This window comes from Chiloscyllium punctatum, chromosome 14 (genome assembly GCF_047496795.1).
Source record: "Chiloscyllium punctatum isolate Juve2018m chromosome 14, sChiPun1.3, whole genome shotgun sequence".
NCBI lineage: Eukaryota > Metazoa > Chordata > Chondrichthyes > Orectolobiformes > Hemiscylliidae > Chiloscyllium > Chiloscyllium punctatum.
Window position 1 is genome coordinate 35,084,420 of NC_092752.1, and position 14,456 is coordinate 35,098,875.

Genomic DNA, 14,456 nt, shown 5'->3' on the forward strand with positions numbered 1-14,456 from the left:
TCACATCTAAGTCCCTGTCCTTTGCAAACAGCCTTAAGTGTAGGGGACTTAATCAATAATTTTGCAGACAACACAAAAAACTGTTTGATAGCAAGGAGGAATTCTCAAGCGTGAGAGTGTGCAGAAAAGTGGCAAGTCAAATTTAAACTGGAGAAATGTGAGATGATATATTTAGGGAGGTCAAACATGCAAAGAAATACAGATAATGAGAAGAAAGTGAGGGATCTTGAAGTGCATGTCCATAGAGTTCTGAAGGGGCAGCACTGATTAATAAGATGAATAAGACTACATATTAATCGATGGACAGAATGTAGGAGGAAGGAGGTTTTGGTGGAGCTGCGAAAAAAAGCACTATTTTGACCATAATTTAAGTACTATGTGCAGTCCTGGTCACCTTACTACAGAAAGGCTGGAGCTGCACTGGATAGGGTGCAGAGACATTTATTAGCAGGTTGTCAGAACTGGAAAATTACATCAATGAGGAAAGAGTGAATAGGCCGGGTTAAGCTTTCTTTGGAAAAGACAAGGCTGAGATGAAACTTGATTGAGGCTTTCAAGATGGTAAGGGACCTAGATGGTTTAGATGCGGAGGTACCAGAAGTTGCACATTCTCCCTGTGTCTACGTGGGTTTCCTCCGGGTGCTCCGGTTTCCTCCCACAGTCCAAAGATGCGCAGGTCAGGTGAATTGGCCATAAGTCAGAGGGAAATAGGTCTGGGTGGGTTACTCTTCGAAGGGTTGGTGTCGACTTGTTGGGCAGAAGGGCCTGTTTCCACACTGTAGGGGATCTAATCTAATCTGGTCTAATTCCTTATCAGAGTTACCAGTGTCCACGGAGCACAGATTTAAAGTGATTGATAGAAGGATCAGAGGCTACATGAGGAAAACAATCTTTGACCACAAGGTGGTAGGAGACAGGAACTCACTGCCTAATGAGAGAGAAACTCTCAATCATTTCAAATGTATCTAGATAGGTACCTGAAGTCCTGTAACCTCCAAGGATGTGAACTGGCTGTTGAAAAATGGAGTTAGGTCAGGTGGCTCATTTTTGATTGGGCAGAGTTACCTCCTCTATATAATTTTTTTCCTACATTTTCTAAGTGTTTAAAATACATACAGATGTGAGGATAGAGCAGAGGAGGGGCAGTATGTGAATTGTAACAGCCAACATTGGCCCAATGTGCCAAATGGCAGACAACAATTTGTTACATAATTTTTCAATAAATCAACGCCCTTCCAGAACATCTTTCTTTTTTCAACAATACTCTATTGTTACTTGGTGTTCACACTACGATTGGACAGCCACTCCCATCAGCAGTAGAATTCATCAACCTGGATGCCATATGCCCATATATTAAAATACATCGTCAGGAAATTCTCAGCAGTGCCTATCTGATTTTGCAATTCTTCATACAGGCAAGTGAGGCTGCCCAAGCAACACAAACTACCAGTGTCAATGGAGATTATATTTGCTGTTGTCATAACAAAACAGTGAAAATAGCAGGGTGAAAGAAGCACTCTTGTGTGACAGATTGGAGTATCTTGGGAGCATTAGTGTAACTACTAAAAACCAACTGAATGATTCTCAGGCACATGGTTACATTCAAAACAATTGCCAACAAAAAAAATTGTTCCCAGTGGAATATGTTGCAGAGACGTTTTGTAGTAGGAGGGCAACTTTGAAGCTTTCCATAAGGAAGGATTGGATTTGTAAGACTTTGCTTGCTGACAGCTTTGATCTGGAGACTCAATGGCAGGAGATCAGCTCATCTTAATCTCAAAGACAGGGCTGATTGTATCAAATGATAGATCCCTTCAGCTATTTGAAAGAAGTGAGTTACTGAACATACTCAACTCGGCCATGCTTGTGAACTCACAACACAGTGTCCAATATTAGATTCAATTCTGTAATTGGACAATATTTGGTAGATAATTCTGAGTATGTGAAGAATTATAGTGATGACCAATTTATGATCAGGCACATACTGTGACACTCTTGCATGTACTGTGAACTACATATATTAAAACTCAATACTCCATTTTTTGCAGACAGGAAAAATATGTACATATGGGCCAGTTTCAACTTAATAGAATAGGTGACAGCCATTCACTGATTCAAATCTTGGGCAATACCCTGACCAACCACAGTCAACCTGCCTGGATTGAAATTTAAACCAAGGTGGCAGTGAATTGTCGATCAGCATTAACTAGTGTATTTTCTATAGCAATGCCTATCCCAGTCAGAGCCCATCTGCACTCTCCTCTTGTGCAGTCTCAATGTTGGCTTTCCCTTTGGATCAGTGCAGTATCTTGATGAGTGTAAGATTAAACACTCACACAAAATCTGACCTCTTTTCAACAATCCTCAATTATCCAAATCACAAATCCCAATTTTCTCATGTATTAAACTTAATGACTGGAAAATTCCACTCTGCATGTAGGGTTTGCTGATCTCTGCCTGATTATTTTAAGCATGTTCTCATTAGCCATGAAGTTTAACATCATAACCAACAAATTCAAAATGTTCATACTTAACAAGGTATAATATATGTGCATGCTACTTCAAAATGTAGTTGAGATTTTACCTGCATCTGTAGCAATAACAGTCAGGACAAACTGTGCCATGGTTTCCCGATCTAGGTTCGTGACCAGACTTAGCTGCCCACTAGGTGTCAGAGTAAAAGCTCCTTTTCCATTCCCACCAACGATGGTGTATGTCAGCTGACTGTTTAGCCCTTGGTCGTCATCACGAGCTACAACCTATGGGAGAAATCCACAGGATACGTTAAGTCGAATGAAGTGTATAAGTAATGCGTGAAGCAATGCGGAGACTCCACATTCACCACTCTGTCAGCTATGGTCACTTAAAGAGAACTGAATTTCAACCCCCATTTACACTTGGGTTGAGGTTATATCATTTTCTAAAATGTAAGAAGTCTGAAATAGGAGCCAAACTCACCTTGATTCAATCAGTTCTGATTTAATTTAATGGAGTGGGTGGGGGATGGGGGTTTGGGGAGAGGTTGTGGGACAGGGTGCAGGCAACCAATCTGTACAGGAGAAAGAGAATAATGAATTAACTATTATAATAAGCCTTCATGCCATCAACTAATAGTAATTCCACATTAACCATGAGCAGGGGTTTCTCAAGCCTTAACAGACATAACAGCTTAGAGGAGGCAGGATGGACTAGCTGTCTTTCACACATTGTTTATGGGCCAATAAGTTACCCAGTAAACTCCACTCCAATCTGACTGCTTCCCTCCACTAACTCCTTTCCCTACAACTGAACTCATCACAATCAACACCATGATCCTCAACAATTGGATAAATTCTGCAAGAAGTTACAAATGTGTGTGTGTTTGGCGACCTTGACTATATATCACATGCATAACTCACCACCAGGCTAAAACCATAGACCATCGAGTCTGAAGCAGGGTTTAAGACTCTGCAATTATCTGCAAAGTTATACAATTTACATTCATTCTTATCTTAAAAAGATAGGGTGATTGTATCATCCACCATCATGATCTATGACATTGTGACGTGAATTAATAAGGCAAGCTAGGGAGATAATTAAAGCAAAATTCAACTGGAAAAGTACAGGATGAGGATAATTTTCCTTTGATTTTGACCAGAAAACTACTACGAGCTGCTGGCTTTATTTCATTGCTGTCAATGAAAAGGGAAGTTGGGCAGGGTGCATACTGGCAATCAATCCACTACTGCAGGGCTTTCACCAGTGCTGATACCAAAACCGAATCCAGTGAGGGAGTTGGGACAAAATCACTGCATCACGAAAATTATTTTTACATTAATGAACACCCTGACTTCCAACCAAGGTGATATCTGAGGTGAAGCATTGTTTCATTGCATGAAGGTTTTCAGTGTGGGGAACACCTTCTCTCCTTCTGATTAGGTCTGGGAGGGACAGCTTGTGGGAGAATGTCCTGCCTATATGTCAAAACCATTAAGTAACAATTAATACCCACTTAAAGGGTCCACCTCAATGCTGCTAGTTGAGGACTTTCCAAGTGGACAAGCTGACCATCAACTGACGTTTCATGGGAGGAGTAAGTCTTTGCTTTGTTCCAAAATGAAGAACCCAGCATTGAGAAGCGAAGAGTGGCTGACAACCAGCAACCTCCAATGACTGTTTTCTACAACATACCCCACTCCACTCACCAGAAACCCCAATCCTGTCACAGAGTCTTACAACACGGAAACAGACCCTTCAGTCCAACTCGCTCATGCTGACCAAGTTTCCTGAACTAAATGAGTCCCACCTGCCTGCTCTGGCCCATATCCCTCTCAACCTTTCTGTTTCATGTACCTGTCCAAATGTTGTGACCATACCTGCATTTACAACTTCCTCTGTCATTCCATATATCATCATTTACTGTGGTCCAGGAATCCCTGCTGAGGGCCCTAGTGCATTACCAACGGCAGCCATTGCTCCTGCCCTTTAGCCAACAGCTCTCAGGGGTGGGATTTCAACCACAAGTCCTGAACAAACTGGGAGTCCCACTAGCCAATCAGGGACTTAAATCCTTTGAGGCTTCCAAAGAATGGGTTAGTGGGTACACAGCCAGATTTGGTCGCAGATGTTGAGCCCCTGCTATTCTTATTCAGTTTCTGCATTGGCAGACACACATTTCAGGTGAAGCATTCAAAAAGCTTTGCTCAATCCCTGATTCAACAGAGAAGGAAGCTGTCATGGTCTGTGATTGGAAATGAATAAAATGTCTGAAATTAGATCCAGATTGAATGATATATGACGGATGAACAATCTTTCTTATTCCTATATTTTAGTGCTGATATTGAAGATTCAACATTAAATTATCATCATGCCTTCATACTGGTTGATTACAATGAAGCATAAAATTATGACAGTCCATTCCTCTCTCCAAGGTTTTATTTACAGAGAATTCCCACACTTTGTATGAAGGCTATTTGTCCCATCGAGTCCACATTGACCCGCCAAACAGCATCTCAGCCAGACACACTCTGCCCATTCCTGTAACCCTGTATCCATCTAGCCTGCACATTCTTGGACACTATGGGCAATTTAGCATGGCCAATCCACCTAACCCTCCCGTCTTTGGACTGCTGGGGGAAACCAGAGCACCCAGAAAATACCCACACAGACATAAGGGAGAACATGCAAACACCACGCAGACAGTCACGTGAGTCAGAAATTAGACCTCGGTCTCTGGCATTGTGATGCAGCAGTGCTAACCACTGAGCCACCATGCCACCTCACTTTGTGACCTGTCACACTCTGAGTGAAAACATATTTATTAGTACTACACTTTATTCCTCATGTTTCTCCTTTCCTAAAATTCTTCATTCTTGTTTTGATCCAGTTCTGTCAGTGACCAGCAGTCCTCAGGTTCCTAATTCAAGTGGTGACTCTTCATGTGTCTAAGCTCTTGCCATGATTATCGAAAGGATAAGTCTCTACAATGTGAACCCGACAGGCAAGGTCTGTCTTATATCCTACCCATGCTTACACAGCTTTCTTTTACAGAAATAAGAACCGTGTTTACCAAATTTCTCAAAAAGGGAGGGCCACTGAGGTAACCTAATTTCACTCAGTGAAAGCCTACAATTAAACTAAGTCTCATTTATCCAACAAAGAAGCAGATACGATAACTATTTTATGCAGATATACTAACTGTCTCTAAACATTCTATTTACTAACAAATGCTCCATGTGATATTTGACAACACTTTGCATGCACCATCGACACTTGGTGTTCTGGACAAAAAGAGAAGCGAAGACAGATAATGCTGGAATATTACTCCATTTGATGATGATGATTTGCTGGGCTGGCTCATGGTCAGAGCTGGAAACCTATTTAAATAATATAAAAGTACATTCTGTATTATTATCTTGTTGCAGCTGAAGAATTAACAGCTTGATGATGTTTATGTAAACTGTAGTAATTTTAGAGGCGCTGGTAAAATTTCAGGACGCCTTTTCTGTTCCGTTACTGTAAATGCGTTTATTTGTCTAGATATTGTCAGGCTGCTGGAACTGCTGATGGATCCATACACCAATCGCAAATACTTTCTGATTTAACATGCATTTTACCTTTGAAACTGAAGCACATACAACTAGGGATAGCAATATAAGTTGGAAGCATGGATAATTATTCTTCAATCTAACTTGACCACTTTGAGGTTGACTGGAGTTGGTGGAGAGGGTAGCTGGTGAAAAGGGGAAGCCTTTTGGAGTTTTCCTCACAGTAGTAAGCCTGTTAACTGGACTCTTTGATATGGTGGATCTGGGGAGAAGGAAATGGCTTGATCTAACAAATGAACTTTTTTCAATCTATTCGTCCAATGATTTCTTATGCTTGCGGCATGAAAACAGTTTATTCCTTAACAGAACTTTATATTAATATTTACTTTCATGTATATTAATCAAATAAGCTTTTAATACTTACCATAAATTCTGTTACATGAGCTACACTTTATGTGTTTTTAAAGTCCTCTTAAGTAAACATGTCTGTGATATGCCAGTATAAGGCTATCAGAGGATTGTATGACTTTGGAACTTGGTCTCAGAAGGTGCTAGAAGTGAGGTCATTGAACATTTTAAGACAAGGGTAGATAGATTTGTGTTAGCTAGGGGAATTAAGGGTTGTTGGAGTAGATGGAATGTGAAACACAAACAGATTAGCCATTATAGAATTGGATGGTGGAGCATGCTTGAGGGACCAAAAGGTCCACTTCTGTTTCTGTTTCATATGACCATATGATTTACTGTACTTTTGCCATTATGAAAAGTATAAAGTTGGGACTGACTATCACATGGGTACAACATAAACCCCAGATTATGGGGGTTATGCTGACCTTACAGCTAAATGCAAATATTGTTATGGTAGATTAAGAAAAAAGAATACAGTTTTCATAGTACCAACCTGCAAGATGGACATTGGCAGACTCTGTGTACCCTCTTGTACATGCACACTGTAGGGCGATAGTTCAAAAACTGGGAGAAAGTCATTCATGTCTGCAAGATTAATGTTTACTACAGCTGTTGCAGATTGAGGGCTGCTTCCACGGTCAACTGCTTGGACAATCAGATTATACGAGGGTGTTGTTTCCCGATCAAGTTGCTTGGCTACTGATACCACACCCGTAACGGAGTCAATTCGAAAATCGTTGTTTAGATTGCCATGAGCAATGTGATAGCGAATCTGACCATTAGGTCCTTCATCTAAATCTGTTGCAGTAACTTGGATGAGATCAACACCACTAAGTGTATCTTCACTAAGCTCAACTTCATAGAGAAGTTGTTCAAAGACAGGAGGGTTATCATTTACATCAAGCACGATCACAGTAACATCCATTGTTGAGGAGAGTGGAGGCTCACCCTTGTCTGTTGCAATCACAGTCAATGTATAATTCGATACCTCTTCCCTGTCAAGTTCACCCATCAGTCGTACTTCTCCATCTATTGTCCCGATGCTGAACGTGTTTCCTGCATGGCTTAGTAGTGTGTACTCAACGTAACTGTTTGGTCCACTGTCAGGGTCAGTGGCTTGAGCTTTATAGACAATTGTGTTCATTGGCGAGTTTTCCTGCATGTAGGCCATCTTTGATGAAATAAATCTTGGTGGGCTGTCATTGACATCCAACAGAATCACTGACACTTGCGCTGTGCTCGTAAGCCTACTTGCTGGGAGAGCAGATAAATCGTGAGCCCGAATCAGCAGGTTGTAGAAAGATTGGCTTTCCCGATCGAGCTGTTGCTTAATAGTTAGAACACCATTGTTATTGATATCAAAATGCTGCAGTGAATCTCCAGATGCAATGTTGTATGCCAATTGGGAATTGGGTCCTGGAAATAAAAGGGCAGAAAATATGATGAGCACACCAAACTTCTAAGATAAATGGAAGGATACACTGTAGTCCATTTTAATTTGGATGAGATTGTACAGGTGGATTAAATTTGGTTAAAAAACTGGAATTCTGACCTAGGATTACACATAAACAGTCTTGTTATGACTGTCTTGCTGTACTTTTTCAATGATTTTTTAAAATTGAAAAAGCAGAACACACAGTTATATCGAATAAACAGTTTCAGGGTAGGATTTAGCCACTTTGGTCCTTCAAACCTACTCTGTCATTCAATAAATCACGAATGATATGAGGAGTCTATATGTCCGCCTAGTTCCAATAACCTTTCACCTTCTTGGTTATGTAGAAACTATTTACAAACCTTAAAAATATCTTATCGTTTTCAGGAAGAGAGTTTGAAAGATCCAGACTCATTGTGAGGAAAATAAAATCCTCATCTGTCTTAAATAAGCAATATTCTGAGTGTTCTGAAATAACCCCTTAAGTATTTGAAACTGAATCTCTACCAAGCTATCCCTGAATCTAATTTGCAAGTTTATTTTAGTTTCTTTTATTCATTCGTGGGATGAGTGTGGCATCGGCTAGGCCAGCATTTATTGTCCATCCCTAATTACCTAGAGGGTAGTTAAGAGTCAACCACAGTACTATGGGCCTGGAGTCACATGTAGGCCAGACCAGTTTCCTTTCCTAAAGGACATTACTGAACTAGATGGGCTTTTCTAACAATGGATAAAGGATGCATAGTCATAATTAGACTCTGAATTCTAGATTTTTATTGAATTCAAATTCCACCATCTGCAGTCGTGAAAATGAACCCAGGTCCCCAGAACATTGCCCTGGTCTCCAGGTTAACAGTCCAGCGATAATACCAGCTACATCACCTCCCCCAGGTAGATCTGCTTTCCTGTGCTCATAACCACCCTTATTTAAATTTAAAATACTCATCGTGGATCCACTTTTCTCTCCCTCAACCCGAACATAAAATTCAATCATTATGTTTGCTGCTATAAGGGTTAATGGAAAATACTTTCAAACTAAAGTAAAATATTTCAATAATTGTAGCATTGTAAGCATACATTTTTATATGAAATGTTTGCAATTTTTTTATTAAAACAACTACTGTGTTAGATATATTGTGTATATTCTGCATTTATATAGCTTGCTGTGGTGAAATCATATAGAACCTTTCATGTGTGCCATTTGAGTTATGAAAATACATTTTTAAATCATATGTTGACCATGAAACAACAGGTATTTATCTTGATTAAATCATGTATTACTCACTGTTATTGTAAACTCAAATTCAATGTACACTGTGTTGTAACTAAAAGGAATTGCAATAACATTCGTTCTGATTTGCACTGAATTGAAATAAGGGCTCAATAATACATTTTTGCATAATCCCTACAGTGTGGTAACGACCATTTGGCCGACAAGTCCACACCGACCCTCCGAAGAGTATCCCACCCAGACTCATTCCTGTACCCCATCACTCTACATTCCCCTGACTAATTCACCTAGCCTACACATCCCTGAACACTATGGGCAATTTAGCATGGTGATTTCACCTAATGTGCACATCTTGGACTGTGGGAAGAAACCGGAGGAAACCCATGCGGACACAGGGAGAATGCAAATACCACACAAGGCAGTTGCCTGAGGCTTGAATCAAACCTGGCAGCAATGCCAACCAATGAGCCACCATGAATGCTGAACCTCTGGAATCCCACCCCTAAAATTCTTTTTTGTCTTTGATTGGATCTTCCCTAAAAACCTATTTCTTAGACCCAAGTGTTTCATCATCCATCATAATACCACTTCAGTGGTTTTGTGTTAATTTTCATCTAACCGCACATTCACAGTATCTTGGAATATTTTTCCCCATGGTAGTCTGCTGCCTAATGCTCTGAGGTACAAATAAAAAAAAATGTAATGTGTTATCAGGGTCTCAATCAAAATCCTTTGTCTGCTATTTTAATGGACAGAGGAATTTGATTTGAATGTATCAAGAATGTCAACATCACTTAGCATAAATATCTCGACCATTTATTAGACCACCAGTACTACATCTGCCATTAGTTTTAATTGGAACAGATAATTTGTTGCAGAAAATGGTTTCTAACTACTTACTCTCACCCATAAATTCTCATGGTCACTGCTTTCAGGTCTTTTTCTATAAACTTATATTACTTGAGCAGTAAATTGTGGTACTCGCTGTAGTATTAAAAATCCATAGGTTTTTGTGCTGGGTAATATGTTAAACCATATATCATCCGTCATATCTAGGTTACATGTACTCCAACACATGAACAGGCTATTCGGTGAATTCTTTTCTTGATACCTAATTGGTAGAAAGCATCGTTTTCCCTCATAATGTCAGAATGGAATTCCCACGGTAGTAGAGCACTTCTGATTTTCACTGCAAGCCAGGGGTATTTCATTTCTCATACTTACAACTTTACTATGTGCATTACAAGTCTGCAGAACCATTAATACCTTGTTTAGAGCTATTATTCAAAGTGCCTGAATAAAATACCTGGCTAAACCAAAACACCTAACAGAATCAACTATACTCCAAGCTCATTATAACAAAACACAAGCAACAAATTACATGCTTAACTGGTGTGTACTTAAATTACATTACTTGAACGCTTTAGTCTAAAGTTCCCCAATGAACACATTCATTGTAAAAGAAAAGACTACTGCATTTTGACAGGACAAGTGACTGCACCACATTAAGTAATACATGCCTTGTGTGCACTATGTATGCTGCAAGCATTGAAAATTAATGTTGGCATACCAAAACATACAACCAGCTTTTCTTAAACAGTAACACTGGAATTAAAGATATTTATCTTTTCGCTCCAGGCATTTCTACTAAGTAGCAACCTCCTCACACCATGTTAACAAGCTAAAAATACTTTTGAAGCATTATCTATCAGTATCCACTCAAATACTATAATTGAGCATGCTTCATTATGCAGCTGTCCTGATTGACTTTGACCAATACTGGACAACATCAAATTCTTGCTAAAGACTTGACCAAATTATAATTATTACAGAAACTTGAACAGCGGTAGATCAAACTTCTCTGTGTCTCTGCTTTCCAGCCTAGCTCAATGGCACACTGCCAAAGAATCACTTGGTTAACACATTGACTCTAACTTGCAACACTGAACAATCAGGCAGTGCAACAAGATAAAATAAAAGATAACGTAAAATAAATCTGACAAAATAAACAAACTGAGGTTAGTTATGAACCATGAAATAAACACAAGCTTTGAAAGGAAAGGTAATGCATCTGCAGAAGTGTTTGAGTTATCTTTTTTGCTTTCTGCTTCAGCAGTTGGCTGACCTGTTAAACAATTGCAAAATTTAGCTGACTTTTTGATACTCTTGTTATCTCCATGTGTTACAACTCTAATAAAAAAAATGTTCTCATTACATTTAGGATTTGGTTTTAGGTACCTTTTAATTGTTTTTGATGATTACATACTTTCAAGTGGCTTTAGAATGGCCGAATTCTACGATACCAATAAGCATACAATGACATCCAATGAATCTCCCAACTTTGAGGCGTGCTGCAATGTAGTTTTTTACTTAGCAGCTTGGCAAGGTCCAGTAGTAATTCCACAACGGGTTTGTAAATCTGAGTCTCAGGCCTGAATGACAATCGGAGTTGCCTGCACTTGTCAAGTGTGTTTTTTCAGCAGTTGTACCACATGTGTAATCTGAGATCCAATAGATTATTTACAGTTGTTTATTTTGCAACCAGAAGTAATGCTCATGTTCTTAGGCTATTTAGGGTCACGACTGCCACCAAAATGTTTTATTGCAAATTCAATATTTACTTTACTTCTGTACCACACATGGCAAAAAAAAAGTAGAACTTTCAGCATAAATTGGTGAGATATGGAGGTTTATACATTGAATGATATGAGAAGATGCAACAGTATTCAATGTCCTGAACTGAATAAAATTTCAGTTAACTGTGATATGAATGTCACAATGGCAGCACTGCAATGGAGGTGATACAGCTGGTGCTTTAATTACTTTAAGCTATATTGTTATTTTTAAGGGAAGCTTTCTACATTTATGAGTTCACTAAACCCTTAAGGTCTTTTGTTTTGTGCTGAGAGAGACAGAGCACGTGGTTTGCTTCCAGGCATTTTCACAACATTTTCTTTCTTGCTTCAAGGTACACGGTTTGGATGTGGCTTGACCATACCTCTTGATGTTCCCTCTCCATTAAAGCAAAATGGGAACTGGAAACTGTGAGAGTTCAAACTATATCCTCACACACTTTTGTGCTGAGTATTAAAGGCTGTATGATAGAGATTTGTAAGTATATCAGTTTTAGCACTCTGAAGACAAAATTTCCTTATTCTAACAAACACTGATAAAGCACTGCTATTATTTTCACTTGCACAGTTGCATTAAGACTCAGACTTCAGTCTCAACTCAGAGAACATTCCCCCCTGCTCCCCTTATGCCGAGACAAAATCTGACCACAAAATATAAATTTATCCAAATATTTACCTTGTGCACATAATCTTCTGCTGTTCTCAGGAAGCTGATGGTCTATCAGTATCTTCAATGTTAATGCATACAATCAGGAAAAGTTAACTGGGATTATACCATAAGAGGAAATAAAACAATTCCAGCTGTAAACCTTTCTGCCATGATTTGGGCTATTGCTAATTTTCAGACATTTATTAATGACTTAAAAAAAAACCTGATCATACATAATCAGGTAAGAGTCAAGCTTCTAACACTAAACTTTTCATTAAAGTGATTGACTTTAACATGAATAACATTATGAAGAAGTTGAAACCTTCCTCTCCATTTATCTTGCTGTTTCAGAGTTGCAACAGCGAGGACTATTATTACTAAGCAGGAAAATCGACGTTTCAGGCAAAAGCCCTTCATCGAGAATAGAGGCAGGAAGCCTCCGTCTCTCCGCCCTGCAGGCACTCTGTCTCTATTCCTGATGAAGGGCTTTTGCCCGAAACGTCGACTTTCCTGCCCCTCGGATGCTGCCTGACCACCTGTGCCTCTTCTAGCACTACTCTGATCTAAACTCTGGTTTCCAGCATCTGCAGTCCTCACTTTTACCTACTATTATTACTAACCCTACTCCCTAAAGTATTGCAAAAGGAGTCAAAGATGCTTGTGCATACATGAGAATCTGAACAATGGTGTTCAATGATCTGCTATTCCATGAATCATTCAATGATTGGAGTAAGTGATAGTCTAGTGGAATTACTGCTAGACTATAAATCCAGAAACTCAGCTAGACCAGGGAACCTAGGTTCAAAATCCCACTATGCCATATTTTGGAATGTGAACTGAATAAAGAATGCAGAATTAAGTGTTTAATGATGACTATGAAACTGTTGCCAATTGTCAGAAAAAAACCTGGCTCACTAATGTCCTTTAGGAAGAAACTCTGCCGTCCTTTACTGGTCTCCAGACCCACTGCAATGTGGTTAATTCTTACCTGCCCTCTGGGCAATTAGGGGTGGCCTAGCCAGTGATGCCCACATTCTATGAGTAAATTAAATAAACATTCTCTTGGGTTTGCACTAGAGCAGGCTTGACTTCAGTGGTGAGTGGTGGAAAGTTCAGAGAGTTTTGGATTTTTGGGCTAGAAGTTGCAATCGATCTATACGTAGGGAATATCAAAATGAATGATTTTTGCCCACAAGCTGTGGGATGATGTTAACATGAAATTAACCACTACTCATGCATATACAGCAATTCCACTTTAACAAGTAATAAGGAAATCATAATGGTTATAGCAACATTATAAGCCAAAAGAGAAGCAACACTGCTTTATCACAAAGAGTCAAGTTTCTGTCCATTCACAATCACAGTCTAATTTTTTACATGGTGTTGTATATTTTAACAATGCTTAAACCAATTTTTTCAGTGGTAATTCAGGAGAAGCTAACTATTAGGAGCGAGTTAGGTAAAGGCAATTAATTTCCATTGGAATAGGGATGGTCCTCATGTCTGTAGAACCTCATTTTCAGTAGATTGGGACTGGTCTTTGGACAGAAATCTGTACAAAATGTATCATATTGATGGATATATACTTTAAGTGGTCCTAAACTAGACAGATGTCTCATTAAAATGTTTATATTGAAACAGATTACATTCTCCCAACTATTTGCCTGAAGTCTGCTCAAAACAAAAGAGAATTATGTTTTTTTTTCCTTTTACTCTCCTACATTTACGTAGATCCTTTGGTGGACCAGAATTCACCTCATGCCTTTCAGCTATGAGACAGACAATTTCATTATTTATTATCATCCATTGATGTCAACTCAAAAGCAAAGGTTGGATTTTCTCATTGATGGTTAAGTCCAAGAACTCATATTCTTGACTCTATTTTTCTTTTTGAATGTGGGGCTGGTGTAGATTTAAAGTAATATCCTAAGTGTTCATCTCACCACATGGGTGTAAATCAGGCACAGCAGACCTCATAATGTAGCAGAATGAAAATGGGATGATTTCTATAACAGGCCGTGATATATTCTGCCACATTATTATGCAGGTAGACAAGGAGACTGGAAGAACACAG

The 14,456-nt window shown here is 39.1% G+C and overlaps 1 protein-coding gene across 2 annotated transcripts in view; it reads right to left on the reverse strand.

The window, feature by feature from the left end:
* fat4 (FAT atypical cadherin 4) overlaps positions 1-14,456 on the reverse strand; it is a 371,960-nt gene that overhangs the window by 142,813 nt on the left and 214,691 nt on the right. For both annotated transcript variants that reach the window (XM_072584175.1, XM_072584176.1), the window contains exons 6-7: positions 6,928-7,850; positions 2,585-2,759 (exon numbers count right to left, since the gene is read on the reverse strand). In XM_072584175.1, coding sequence (XP_072440276.1) covers positions 2,585-2,759; positions 6,928-7,850 — 1,098 coding nt within the window. The remainder of the gene's footprint in view (positions 1-2,584; positions 2,760-6,927; positions 7,851-14,456) is intronic.